The 15,595-nt window shown below is 40.3% G+C and overlaps 1 protein-coding gene across 1 annotated transcript in view; it reads left to right on the forward strand.

The window, feature by feature from the left end:
- appl2 (adaptor protein, phosphotyrosine interacting with PH domain and leucine zipper 2) overlaps window positions 1–15,595 on the forward strand; it is a 159,445-nt gene that overhangs the window by 52,562 nt on the left and 91,288 nt on the right. Inside the window, exons 5-6 of the mRNA XM_043713267.2 lie at window positions 7,485–7,572; window positions 12,985–13,026. Coding sequence (XP_043569202.2) covers window positions 7,485–7,572; window positions 12,985–13,026 — 130 coding nt within the window. The remainder of the gene's footprint in view (window positions 1–7,484; window positions 7,573–12,984; window positions 13,027–15,595) is intronic.

Raw genomic sequence — 15,595 nt, forward strand, 5'->3', positions numbered from 1 at the left:
TAGGCGACTCTCTGTGTGGAGTTTACACATTCTCCCCATATCTGCGTGGGTTTCCGCCGGGTGCTCCGGTTTCCTCCCACACAGGTTAGGTGAATTGGCCATGATAAATTGCCCGTAGTGTTAGGTGAAGGGGTAAATTTAGGGGAATGGGTCTGGGTGGGTTGCGCTTCGGCGGGTCGGTGTGGACTTGTTTGGCCGAAGTGCCTGTTTCCACACTGTAAGTAAGTAATCTAATCTAATCTAATCCGGGACAAAGGTTCCTACTCCCCTTCCAATCTAGTTTAAATCCTCCCAAAAAGCTCTAGCAAACCACCTGTCCAGAATATAGGTGCCCCTCCAGTTCTGGTGCAACCAGTCCTTCTTGTACATGTCTCACCTTGCCCAGAAGGTATCCCACTGATCCATGTATCTGAAGCCCTCCCTCCTACACCAGCCCTGCAGCTGCGTGTTCATCTGCACTTGCTCTCTATTCCTAGCCTCACTAGTACGTGGCACCGGTAGCAATCCTAAGATTATTACTTTGCTCATGCTGTCTTCTAGCTTCCAGCCTATCTCCTTATATTCTGTTTTCAGGTCCTCTTCCCTTTCCCTACCTCTGTTATTGGTACCAATGTGTACCATGACTCCAGGGTGCTTTCCCTCCACCTTAAGAATCTTGTAGAAGTGATTTGAGACATCCCTGACCCTGGTACCTGGGAGGCAACACACCATTAGATTAGATTAGATTACAGTGTAGAAACAGGCCCTTCGGCCCAACAAGTCCACACCGACCCGTCGAAGCGAAACCCACCCATACCCCTACATTTACCCTTTACCTAACACTACGGGCAATTTAGTATGGCCAATTCACCTGACCCTGCACATCTTTGTGATGTGGGAGGAAACCGGAGCACCCGGAGGAAACCCACGCAGACACGGGGAGAACGTGCAAATTCCACACAGTCAGTCGCCTGAGGCGGGAATTGAACCCGGGTCTCTGGCGCTGTGAGGCAGCAGTGCTAACCACTGTGCCACCGTGCCGCCCACTGCCACCGTGCCGCCCACCATCTGGGTGTCTTGCTCGTGACCACAGAATCTCCTATTCTCCCCCCTTCTCTTCTGAGCTACAGAGCCAGGCTCAGTGCCAAAAACCTGGCCGCTGTGGCTTTCCCCTGGTAGGTTGGCCCCTCCAACAGTATCTAAAACGGTTTACTTATTATTGAAGGGAACGGTCACGGTGGGTCCCTGCACTGTCTACCTATTCCCTTTCTCTCTCCTGATGGTCACCCAGCTACCTTTGTCCTGTAACTTAGGTGTGACTACCCCCCTATAACTCCTCTCTATCACCCCTTCCGCCTACCAAATGATTCGAAGATCATCCAGCTCTTAGTCGTCATGATCCTAATCCCATTTTACGGCATTTGGCCCATGTCCCTCTAAACCCTTCCTATTCATGTATCCATCCAGATGCTTTTTAAATGATCTAGTTATACCCACCTCCTCCTCCACCTCTGATAGCTTGTTCCATACACGCACAACCCTCTGTAGGAAAACGTTGCCCCTCAGGTCTTTTTTAAATCCTTCCTCATTCACTTTAGACCTATGCCCTCTAGCTTTGGACTCCCTTACTCTGGGGAAAAGACATTGGCTAATCACCCTAGCCACGCCTTTCATAATTTTATAAACCTCTGAGGTCTCTCCTCAGCCTCCAACGCTGCAGGGGAAGAATGTCCCAGCCTATTCAACCTCCCCCTATAGCTCAATCTCTACAATATCCTTGTAGATCTTTTCTGAATCCTTTCACGTTTAATAACATCTTTCCTATAGCTGGGAGAACAGAATTGCATGTAATACTCTAAAAGTAACCTTACCAACATGCTGCACAGCCACACCCAGCTCCTAAACTCGAAATCAAGCATGCCAAATGCTGCCTTCAAACTGTCGACCTGTGACTCTACTTTCAAGGAAGTATGCACCTGTGCTCCAAGATGTCTCTATTTGGCAACACTCCTGAGGGCCTTACCATTATGTGTATAAGTCCTGTCGTCATTTGCCTTTCCAAAATGCAACAACTCACATTTATTGAAATTAAACTCTACTTGCCTCTCCTTGGCCCATCTGATTAAGGTTGTACTGTGAGATAACCTGCCTCACTGTCTGCTACACTGCCAATTTTGGTGTCATCTGCAAACTTACTGAGTATTTTATTATATTGACATTAAATTTCCCACATTCATAATTATTCTGCAATTGTAAGAAACTGAAAATATTAAAATGTTCCAACGTAAGGGATATAATTTTGCAAAAGTAATGACAAAGAGAATCTGAAATAGCTTGATAGAAGTATATAAATTTATGAAGAATTCAGTATGATATATTTATTTTTCTTCATTCAGTGGTACTCTGACTGGCAAGGCAAGCATTTATTTTTCATCCCTAATTATCCTTTGAGAAGGATCTTGTTTCCTGGACACAAGTGAGTGACCTGATAGGCCATTCCTGAGAACAATTAAGAGTCAGCTGTATTGTCATGAATCTGGAGTCACAAATTAGCATGACAGACTTACTTCTTGAAAGCACTAAATGAGGTTTTATAACAGTGTAATTATTACAATATTCACCATTACCAATTTTTAAATTCAAATTTATTCAAATATTTAAATTAATTATGTTTAACCTATCCAGCTGCCATGTTGGGCTTTGATCCTGAATCATTAGTCCAGTCTTTTGAGTTGAACTACTCTAGCTTCAATTCTGTGGAATGTGAGAGGCTTTTGGGATGCAAAAGTGAAGGATATAAATGTGGAATGACCATTAATTGATCAAACACAAAATTTGGCTTGATGGGCACTATTTGCATAGCTGGTGGTACACATATGAAACTTGTTGCCAGATGGAAGGATTGAAGTAAACAGCATTGATGTATTTAAGCAATGGCTTGTTTGCATGAAGGAACGTTAATAGAGAAATTTAGGGCAGCACTGAAACAAAGAAAGTTCATAGTTCAGAAGATGGCCGTGTGACATTGTCTGTGCCCATACTCATCCATAGCTCTGTGGGTTAAAGTGCCTCAACTGCCTATCCAATCTTTTTTAATGTGATGGGCGTTTTTTGTCTTCACTGAGTTCCAAATCTCTAGTGGGTGAAAATAATTCTCCTCAGCTGTCTCCTCATTTTTCTACCAATTACTTTTCTGTTGTCTGATTATTTATCCCTCTGCGAAGAGAAATAGGTTCTTTCTATTCACGTTCTATAGGCTCCAAATAATCTGCAAAATCTCGCTTCAGCCTCCTCTGCTTCAAAGAAATGGACCCAGTCAATCTAATATTTCCTCTTAACTAATATTACCATTCCCAGTACATCACTTGTAAATCACTTCTGTAATGTCTCTAGTTTGATCACATGTAAAATGACAAGAATTGTATGCAGTACTCTAATTGTTGCTTATCTATATAGTCTTATACAGTTCTAGCATAGCTTTTTTTGCTCTTTCTTTCTCTTCTCAGCTAAAGCATAGACTGTCTTTTTAACCAGCTTTTTAACCCGTACTGTTGCCGTTTCTCTACACTTCTCAATGTTTCCAATTTGTTGTGTATTTCTTTGCCTTGTTTCCCCTTCTCATTTCATCCTCCTCATATTGAAATTCATTTACCACTTTTCTGCCCATTGATATCTTCCCATAGCTTTCTACCTGAATATTAAGCAGATGACCAATTCTTGTGTCAGCTCCAATGCCTTAATCAAGTTCTCCATTTTTAAGTCTAGAATAGAATAACAATTTATACACTTGTATTTATGAAAATACAATGAGATATGTGTAAGTCACCAAAATTTGGTGTCATTTTAATTACAGAAATTATAAAAAGAAATAATTGAGACAAAGTACAACAAAGTTCATCTTTTGTTCCCTCCATGGCTTCTGGGTTTCTCGAGTGGCTACAGGATACCACTGCTGAAGTCGCCCTCATGATCGCCAAAGCAAGTCTAATTCTTTAAAGTAAACCAAAAATAGCAAGGAACATTTCATTGAGCTTTGTGGAGCTCTCACTGGGAATGGTCTTCAGTCATGCAAGTGCCCTTTGCAATTGGTGCTGTTTTCTCTGAGGTTCTGAAGAAGTCATATTGGACCTGAAACATTAACTCTGTTTCCCTCTTCACAGATGCTGCCAGACCTGCTGAATTTTTTCAGCACTTTTTGTGTTTGTTTCTGATTTCCAGCATCCGCAGTATTTTGCTTTTGTTACCTTTTGCTTCCTGCGGCTGAGTCTTTTCAGAATGCAATTTGCCATTTGTCCTTAGCTTCTATGGACTTTTATGTTTCTGAACAGTGAGAAAAGTCTTCCTAAAATTCATGTAAATTAAGTTAAATAAGCTCCATATTGCAGTTGTTTTGCTTCTTTTGGCAACTTAAGACACATTTTATCATGACATGGTGATTTGCCTTGTTTCAAAGATGGGGAGAAAGTGAGGTCTGCAGATGCTGGAGATCAGAGCTGAAAATGTGTTGCTGGAAAAGCGCAGCAGGTCAGGCAGCATCCAGGGAACAGGAGAAGGGCTTATGCCCGAAATGTCGATTCTCCTGTTCCCTGGATGCTGCCTGACCTGCGCTTTTCCAGCAACACATTTTCAGCTTGTTTCAAAGATGCTCAACCGCTTTGTTATTTTCTGTGTCTCCCATCCAATGTTTCACATAGCTGCTTTGTAACAGTGTTTGCACCATCCGTCTCTTGTGAAGACAAACACTAAGTATATTTGAGGAATATCTTCTCCTCTGTGCACAGTTACTGTTGTTCTGTAATATTTCTTCAGTTATTCTTTCACAGTTAATGTATTTTAAAAACGTTTTTGTGTTTTTCTTGTTTTCTTTTGCCTATGTGCAGGTATGAAGCAAAAAAAACTTTACTAACGCACTTATTGCTCACAAGCTCCTATTAAGCTCTATTTCCCGAACCAGTACAGTGGCAATTGGATGTACTTAGTTTACTGTGGTTGAACACAGACTTAGTGATGGTTATAATGAAAAAGGCCTCAATTTTGGTATCCTGTAATTTATTTGATCAATCTTAATGTTTAATCTTTACTGTTGATGCTGTATGTAATGTATCAAAAGCAGTTTGAAGTTCTGTAAAAAGAAAGCTAGTAAATTTTATCCAATAACCATTGGTATATTTATTATAATATTAATCTATTTTACCTAGTGATGTTTCCTGCTCCAGGGGAGCAAATGTTCACATCATTTTTTTTTTAGATTACATTACAGTGTGGAAACAGGCCCTTCGGCCCAACAAGTCCACACCGACCCGCCGAAGCGCAACCCACCCATACCCTTACATTTACCCCTTACCTAACACTATGGGCAATTTAGCATGGCCAATTCACCTGACCTGCACATCTTTGGATTGTGGGAGGAAATCGGAGCACCCGGAGGAAACCCACGCAGACACGGGGAGAACGTGCAGACTCAACAGTTAGTCGCCTGAGGTGGGAATTGAACCCGGGTCTCAGGCGCTGTGAGGCAGCAGTGCTAACCACTGTGCCACCGTGCCGCCCAACTGTGGTTGCCCAACTAGAAAGTCAGCCCAGATAAGATGATCTGACATGGTTGCAATCATGTACATTTATTTGGTGCAGACAGAATGTAAAACTTCCCTCCCTCAAGTTTTCAATCAAAATCGAATCTAAATGACTCGGACATGAAAAAAACCAACAGGAAAAACAGGATTGAAAGGAAAGTTCACTGAATCAGGGAATGACAAAGCACAGGAGCCATTCAGTTTATCATAGCTATACTGGCTCTTTAAAAGAATTTAAAAAGAATTAGACTCTGCTCTTATCCTGTAGCCATATAAATTTTTCCCTTCTAGTATTCATCCAGTTGTCTTTTGACAGTTGTGATAGCATCTGCTTCTATCACTATTTCAATCATTGCATTCTAGATCAGAACAATTTGATGTGCAGAAAAATGTTTCGTCCTTTCAATTCTGCCAAACACTAGCACTTTGCGTACTCTGGTCACAGACCATCTGACACTTGAAATAGTTTCTCCATATTTGCTTGATCAAAAATTAGTTTTTTGATTTTATTGCTCATTGATACTGTCACAGTCTGCGCAGAGTAAGCATAGGGTAAGGTCAAGGCAAGTAAAGCCAAAGAATCCCAACACTCAGACACTCCGCTTCAACTATATGTTCAGTGTTTTAATGTGTTTGGCTATACTGTGTATTTGATAGATTATTCTAAATGTTATTGCATTTTTACAAATTTTCTTTCCATTATCTATCATTTTCCTATTATCATTTTCCTAATATAAATTTGTTTCCTTTGATCATTCTGTTAACTTTACCTTGAATTTTGTATTTGTTTATCTTGGAAGTGGTATCCTGTGTTTCTTAGCTTGATAATATTCCATGTTCTTAACTTGTAAGAAATTACTTGCATTTTCTTATAAAAATTCCCTATACAATAACATTTATAACTGTACCAAACCATGGCCTATGATGGTGTTTGTCTAAGGAATTTTTGAATGACTTCCAATTTGATATGAGAGAGAGGGATAGAAGACTTTCTGGATTGTCCCGCTTATTTCCCATAAGTCCCACCCATGTTTTGTCCCTCGTTTTCAGGATCATATTTAAACACAGCCCAGGAGTCTGCTTCTGCCATTTTGTTCTGACCATTGTGTTGTGCACTGTGCTCACCAACCACGACAAGGAGTGGCACAGTACATGGCGATGCTGTGACTCCATCATTAGGGTTACACCCCTTGCTACTTAAAATGTCCACACCTCTACATCCCTCTTCCTTCTTGCCCCTGCAGCTCCACCACTCCACTACTATGTCTCCCGGCATCATCTCAGTCCCCCAAATCTGCCACACCACCCTAACCACACAGTACTCGCCTACCACGCACATCCCCCACATACAATCGTCCAGCACCCCTTTGTACCCACACACCCCACAAACATACCTTCCTGCATTCACACACCCCACTCCTTGCCTTTTGCACCTTTCTCTCTGCCCAGTTAACCCCACATCTCATCCTCATTCCAGGCCCCCATGCCCTCAGTGAAGTGATGATAACAAGAGCCTTGGAATTATCACAATTTCCTTCTGCCAGTTTCTCTGCTGTCTCGTATTGGAACAAGTGGCTGAAGTAGCTTGCTATTTCAATGCCAATGAACAGTTTAGATGACACTTACCTTCCAATCGCCATTCAAGTGAAGTCTATGAATTCCATATTTCCTCATTTTCTCAATTGACCTGCATTTGAAATGTGCAACATTTGAAACGCAGGGTATCAGTGACTCGCCCTCAATTCCTCAATCCACTGACCTTTCTGAATTTCCTGAGTCCTGAATGGAAGGTAAATGTAGTAGAGAATAAAATAGGAAGATTACCATGGTGTAAATCCTTGTTTTACAAACTGTATAAATTCTGTATTATTCATGTAATTTTACTTATTGAATTTCAGTATATGTAACTAATAAAATCACTTTTTTTCATAGCTAAATTCTCTTCATACAGAACTAGCTAAACAGGTCGCTGACACAATGATCTTCCCAATGATACAATTCAGGGAAAGGGATCTCACAGGTAATGTTGACCAATGCTATTTACTGGACTGTTGGATTCACCTTGGGGAATGCATAACATTTAATACCTTTAAATTCTTAACTTAACCTGTATTTGACATTTGAATAGTGCTTGTAAAGAGCTCCATTTACCTGTCAAATTATTGTCATTTCAACACCAGTTGATTCATCACTTGTGCAACTTATCATGCCATTCTAGAAAATAAACATTTAACATGACTCTTCCCTTTGTTGACTTCAATCTCAATTAATATCTTCTCCATTTGTATCCTTGGCACGCATGGTGGTTGCCTGTTGATCTGTTACATTTATTGCTGGTTTTCTGGTTAGTTATTGCAGAGATCCTCAGCGTAATAAAAATCTGTGGGTTATGTTCTCTGGATGCAGAAGTATCTTGTTCCTTTGTAATCTACTGATGTAATTGTGTGAATGTACTGGGAAAGCTATGTTTCCTAAGAGTGCAATTTTGTTAATAATAGTTAAATTTAGCAGCGTAATCATAATTATCCAGTATGGATGTTTCAATGCCTTTCGAGCCAACTAGTGAATAAGCCACTTGGAAAGTTTGTTAATTTAGTTGTAGTGTTTCTGATGAAGGCTTCAGGGCAGTTATGGGGCTGAACTGTGAAACCTCTCTTGATATTATTGCACAGATAATCTAATTAATTTTTACTTCACAGTCATCACCAATTCAAGTAGTAATCACATTTGTGGGGGGATATGGCGACTCTATGGTTAGCACTGCTGCCTTGCAGCATGAGGGACCCAGGTTTGATTCCATCCTTGGGTGACTGTGGAGTTTGCACATTCTCCCCATGTCTGTGTGGGTTTCCTCCGGGTGCTCCAGTTTCCAGCCACAGTCCAAAGATGTGCAGGTTAGGTGCTTTGGCCATGGTAAATGCAAGGTTACGGAAATAGAGTAAGGGTGGATTCTCTTTGGAGGTGCAGTATTGACTTGATGGACTCAATGGATTCTATGATTCTGTGAGTATTAAAAACATGTTCAGCCTCACAAATCAAGTGCCATTCCTTAAATAGAATGCTGTTAACTCTGTAGCAATTGTAAAAGCAAAACCTTTGACTTCTATTTGCTAATTGAGTCTGATACTTTGAATGCAGTCTTTTAAATGGAAGCTGGTTACTTCAAATTACTGTGTAATTCAAAAATGGTTCAGTTATTATTGCGTTGCCTAATTTGAATTACTGTACAATTAAACTTTGTTTCTGTGTAAAGAAGGGAAGGTTTGAAATAATGGGCATAGTTGATATAGTACCCTGTTTTATTCCACTAAGGTTTGTCATGTATTAATTATTTATTCTGTCAACATGTTCAAACTCCTGTACAGTACTGAGTAAGAGTTTAGGTGTTTTTACCTCTGCAATACGAAACAACCTGGTGTAAAAAAAGGATAAATGTATAGCTGGGATGTTATGTATTAAATAGCATGAATGATTTGAACTTTGGATCCAGGAATGCATTTCTAAAATTACAGATAAGACCAAACTGCTGGATAGTCAATATTTGCCACAAATTACAGGAGGATATTAATACATTTGCAGAATGTGCAAATAATTGCCAAATGAAGTTTAATGCAGATAATTGAGAGGTATTTTGTTTTGGTATGAAAAACAGGGAGTTCACTAATTCGAAGGTCCAAATCTATGTGGAATAGAGAATCAAAGGGATATTGGAGAACAAATATATCAATTACTAAAAGTTGTAGCACAATTTAACAAGGCTATAAGAAAGCAAGCCTTTGTGGGCGGCACGGTGGCACAGTGGTTAGCACTGCTGCCTCACAGTGCCAGAGACCCGGGTTCAATTCCCGCCTCAGGCGACTGACTGTGTGGAGTTTGCACGTTCTCCCCGTGTCTGCGTGGGTTTCCTCCGGGTGCTCCGGTTTCCTCCCACAGTCACAAAGATGTGCAGGGTCAGGTGAATTGGCCATGCTAAATTGCCCGTAGTGTTAGATAAGGGGTAAATGTAGGGGTATGGGTGGGTTTCGCTTCGGCGGGTCGGTGTGGACTTGTTGGGCCGAAGGGCCTGTTTCCACACTGTAATCTAATCTAATCTAATCTAATCAATAAGCCTTGTTTCTAGAGGAATAGAATTGGAAAGTAAGGCAGTTATGTTAAATCTGTATTGAACCTTGATTAAATCACAGTAGGACAGCCATAACTTAGAGCAGTATTTGAAGATGTATTAGAGGCCCCAGAGAGAGTGCAGAGAAGACATCCATTAATGATACCAGGAATATGAGAGTAGACATGTCAAGGAAGTATGAACAGGCTTGTTTCCTTTTTTTTTGAAAGAAATGGAATGTTAGTAGACCATCAATAAATCCAATAGAGAATTCAGAAGTAAGTTTGTTCTCCAAAGAATGATGAGAACCTGGAAGTTGTTATTAGAGGAAGGGGTTGAAACCAATAATGTCAATGTATCCAAGAGAAAATTAGACAAGGACAAGTGATTTTACCAGATTTAGACAAGGAAAGATGGTAGTAAGGAGGCTAGAGTGGAATAAGGTGGATTAGTTGGGCTGAGTGACCTGTTTCTGTGCCACACATCCTAAGTATTTGTTCGTTTCCATTTGATCCCAAAGCCCCTCCATACTTTAAAAAAGCGCCCCATTTTAGCAAACTTTGCCTTCTAATTGGATTATTATATTGGTCTCTCAACTCTCTGTATGTACACAAAGTGTGATCTAACATAAATGTCTGAAGACAGACTGTATCTGATATGCTCAGTAAGATATAGTCAGCAGCTCACTCTTCTCTAGCTGTGGGATACTTGGAAACTCATCCATATGTGATCTTATGTGGTGTCGAAGACTAATGAAATAAATGTACTTGACAGAAAACTTACCCATGTCGCTAATCTAGTTTAAGAAGACTATGCCTCAGTTCAGTGCTACACCATGGACAGATCATTAATGCTTTCCACCAAAATTCCAATAGCTTATATTTCTGGCCTTAGATGAACAAAATGAATTGTTTCATTGGGACATTTTAAAATGATTTAATCTCAGCTGTTTTATGGGTGTGTAAAATGAAACTTTGATGTTAGAAGAGGTTACGGTGCTCAATATAGCATGTGAACAATTGATATACAGAATTGACATATGTAGATCATTAAAGCATCCTGGGTTAGTGATACTAAACTTCTTTCAGAGCAATTATCAATTAATGTTTGATCGGCATTTCACAACAACTGGATGAAAGTGGAACAAAGTTAAAATGTTTATTTCAGACGAAGTTTTCATTATCAGAAAAAGAAACTTCAAAGTTTACTCATTACAATCTTTACTCATTAAAAAGGATTAAACACGAAATTGACTGTTCCTTGTTTTATTTTATATTTCCCCTCCCTTTAACTGTACAGTTGCAGTTAATTATAGAGTCATACAGAACAGATACAGGCCCTTTGGCCCAATTCATCCATGCTGTCCAGGTTTCCTAAACTAAACTAGTCTTATTTGTCTGTATTTGGCCTATCTTCCTTTAAACCTTTTACTGTCCATTACCTGTTCAAATGTATTTTAAATGTTGTAAATGTACCCACCTCTACCACTTCCTCTGGCAGCTCATTCTATGTACACACTACTTTCTGTGTGAAAAGGTTACCCTTCAGATCCCTTTTAAGTCCTTCCCCACTCATCTTAAACCTATGCTTTCTAGTTTTGGGCTGCCTTACCCTGGGGAATACGACCTTGTTATTCACCTCATCTATGCCCCTCATGATTTTATAAACCTCTATAAGGTCAATCCTCAGTCCCCTATGTTCCAAGGAAGAAAGTCTTTATGACTCAAATCTTCCAATCTCAGTAAGATCCTTCTAAATCTTATTTGCATTCTTTCCATTTTAATCTTGTAGGCTTGCCAGAACTGTATGCAGTATTCCAAATGTGGCCTTGCCAATGTCTTGTCCAACTGTACATGAATCCCAACGCTTAAACTCAGTGCTCTGAATGATGAAGACAGGCATGGCCAAACGTCTTTTCATCAGCCTGTCTACCTGTGAGAACTAGTTTCAAGGAACTATGTGCTTGCATCCCAGGTCTCTCTGTTCAGCAGCACTCCCCAGGGCCCTACCATTAATTGTGAGAGTTCTGCCCTGTTTTTTTTTTAGATTAGATTAGATTCCCTACAGTGTGGTTTGCCTTACCAAAACCACAACACCTCGCATCTATCTGCTGTTACTTGGCCCACTGGCCCAGTTGATCAAGATCCCATTGTCCTTGTAGATAACTTTCTGTCCACTCTCCACTATACCATTAATTTTGGTGGTATCTGCAAACTTACTAACCATGTCTCCAATATTCTCATCCAATTCGTTTATATAGATCATGAACAACAGTGGACACAGCATTGATTCTTGGGGAACATTGCTGGTCACAGGCCTCCAAACTGAACAACAACCCTCTACCACCACCTTCTGTCTCCTACCATAAACAATTTTGCATCTGTCCCTGGATTTCATATGATCTAACCTTACTAACCAGTCTACGATGCAGAATTGTGGCAGACCTTGGTAATGTCATTAATTTTGTTACAATTCCCGTTGACACCGTGAACAATGGGAAGAACTGAGGGACAGGGATTCACATTTTAAGGATTGTACTGCAAACTAACTAACAATAACAATCACAAAATACATTGCATTTTTAAAAAAATTGTACACTGTGAATATATCTCACTAATCCCTTTCATAATGTATTTAGTTTTGGTCAATATATAGCATTACAGAACTATCCGACAGTCACTCTTTACCATATCAGGTTGAAATTCTAATGTCCTTGGACGAACAATCCATTCCCTGGTTGAGTTTTCTGAAGGACCAGAAACATATAGCTTTGTGACCCCATTCCTTAAATCTTAAGCATCTCATTCTCTTAACTTTTCAATGGAATCCAAACTCTCTAGTCAGCCTAAAGCAGTCCATTTGGATCCCCAGAGCAGTAGTTTTTTAGTCTTTGTCTCAAACAGCAGCAGTTCCTTTTCTGTGAAATACTGTGAAGAAGTGTTTATAAAGCTGTCTGACACTTCAGTTGGTTTTTGTTCAAGATTCTCTCCTGTGACACTGGATTACACAGGCATGTTTCCAACCAGAGAGACTTACCCAGAATTCTCTGGATTGCTTTTAGTTAAAGGTATATTTCAAAATGTAACCATCATGTAATGTACAGCAGTAATATTAATTTGTTCAAAGCTATTTTATTCGTACTAACTCGTATATAAGGGAAATATTTTATTGATTGTATGAGATCAGTCAAAAACTGGTTAATGCATCATAGCATTTCTGTCAGCAAAGGGCTTAACGTTACTTTATTGTTTATTAGCTGTTTCTGACCAAATTTATTTTTGTTAGTTTTAAGTTTCTTATACTGAACATTGCTTTTTTTATCGTTTGCAGAAGTAAGCACTTTAAAAGATTTGTTTCTTCTTGCTAGTAATGGTATGTATATTTTTCATTTCTAGTTTTATTAATTTTTAGTTGTTTATATATTCTGTTGTGGTTTCAGTTTGAAAATGAGACTCTCACTTACATGCATGTACACAGGTTGCACCATTTAACCTGCCAAGCTTTAGTGACTTATTATTGTACCATTCCTCGTGCAAAATCCTATTATGTGGAATCCTGCACAGCCACTAGGAAGCAGAGATTTTCATTTAGGGTCTAATTCACACTCTATTCATAACTGATAATGAAAGAGTGATTGCCATTTGAAGTGCCCATGTGTATGACCAGGATGGGCAGATTTCATGAATGCAACATATTGCAGATACTGGAAAGCTGAAATAAAAATAGGAATTGCTGGAGAAGTTATGTCAGTCTTGCAGCAATTCTCTGCTGAATTTCTGTATCGCTTCCAATTTTTATTTCTTGTTGATGTCATGTTCTATGATATTGTCTGTACAATAACTCCAGAGGTTTTTAATGTGCCTTTTTATCTGTCAATTCAGTTCCTACAAGTCCAAAGTTCAGAATATAAATTTATATTTTTTTTATTGTTTTAAGATATCAAGGAAAAAGATTATTATACTGGTCAAGTTAACGGAGTGTGGAATAATGTAGGTTGAGCTTTGTGCATTATCTGTCCTTTCTCTGATGTTAAATACTATCCTGGCATGGGGCCAATGTTCCTTTGAATTATTTTACCTGCTACGTAGACCTCCGTGATCTGAGATGCAGCAGCTTCTGAAACTCAAAATCAATGTCTGGAACAGAGCAGCTTGCTGATTGGCATGCACAGAACCTACATACCCATAGTCATACAGTCATAGAGATGTACAGCATGGAAACAGACCCTTCTGTCCAATCTGTCCATGCCGACCAGATATCCCAACCTAATCTAGTCCCACCTGCCAGCACCCGGCCCATATCCCTCCAAACCCTTCCTATTCATATACCCATCCAAATGCCTCTTAAATGCTGCCATTGTACCAGCCTCCACCACATCCTCTGGCAGCTCATTCCATACACGTACCACCCTCTGCGTGAAAAAGTTGCCCCTTAGGTCTTTTATATCTTTCCCCTCTCACCCTAAACCTATGCCCTCTAGTTCTGGGCTCCCCGACCCCAAGGAAAAGACTTTGTCTATTTATCCTATCCATGCCCCTCATAATTTTGTAAACCTCAGCCTCCGACGCTCCAGGGAAAACAGCCCCAGCCTTTTCAGCCTCGCCCTGTAGCTCAGATCATAGAATATTGAACATTACAGCACAGTACAGGCCCTTCGGCCCTCGATGTTGCGCCACCCTGTCATACTAATCTGAAGCCCATCCCACCTACACTATTCCATGTACGTCCATTTGCTTGTCCAATGACGACTTAAATGCACTTAAACTTGGTGAATCTACTACCGATGCAGGCAAAGCATTCCATACCCTCACTACTCTGAGTAAAGAAACTACCTCTGACTTATACCTATCTCCCCTCACTTTAAAAGTTGTGTCCCCTCGTGTTTGCCATGGCGGCACATCTTGGAGGGAATGTTGAGTAAGGAATCGTTTCCATTCTGAGCAAGCTCGTTAATGAAAAAGCACATATTCTCACTGGTGATTATTATTTGATGCAATTTCAGGATTTTGTGTATAGTCGAGGCTTGATGGTCATTATTCTGACATGGATGTGAGTTGTGCACAGCCCATCGCGATCGATTCCAAAGGAATTGCCAAGGAAATTGAGTATTCCTGTTTGTCTAGAAACCTCTGCAAGTCTCCATTGGAATTAGAGACTGCGCAAAATGTTGATGAAGCCATATACTTGCTCAGGATGAGTTAGACTATGAACTATGTAGTCTTGAGTAACTATTTAACAGACCTTATCCTTATCTCACATACCAATTGCACACCATCCTTTATACCCAGCTCCAATCCTGACCCAACACTGTCCCCTCCAAAAGCCCTGAACCCAGCCCTCCTCCTTCCTGCCACCTGTTGGACCTGAGCTAACAATATCCCCTCCCCTCAGAAGAATTGGAGATGATCCCCCAACTCCCCTGGAAGCATTCCCGACCTTACCCAAACAGAATCATCTATTGCTGGGCCCAATCTGGAAGGCCCGACGATACAAAATTTCCCTCCACTGGGCCGAACCTAATTTCTCTCATGCGCTCCTAAAGATGCATTGTTTGCCTTCCATGCTTACACCCTATTAACTTGGTAGCCTATCCACTTGGCACATTATCCCTGGCACACAACTGATCTGGCATCCTTCTTTGGCACTCTACCCTGTAATCATCAGGCATCCTATTCCCTAGCCATCTGGTATCTAACCCTCCCAGCACCCTAACATCACACCATTATATATTTACAGTTTGACAGTGGTTGTCAAGACCTTGACATTTCACAGTATGGGAGCTGACAGCTGTGAAAATGGGGTTAGTTTGCCATCCTGCGACAGTTCCGCACTATCAAAGAACTGTTGGAATGCAAGTACAGTTCCACATTTTTGAGGTTGCCTTGAGTGGAATCTCGTCTGAGAAATGTGGAGCTCCCTTGCATTTAAAAGAAAAAAAGCA

The sequence above is a fragment of the Chiloscyllium plagiosum genome, unplaced genomic scaffold (genome assembly GCF_037043375.1).
Source record: "Chiloscyllium plagiosum isolate Xiang-an unplaced genomic scaffold, Cpla_swu_hap1 HiC_scaffold_23, whole genome shotgun sequence".
Taxonomy (NCBI): Eukaryota; Metazoa; Chordata; class Chondrichthyes; order Orectolobiformes; family Hemiscylliidae; genus Chiloscyllium; species Chiloscyllium plagiosum.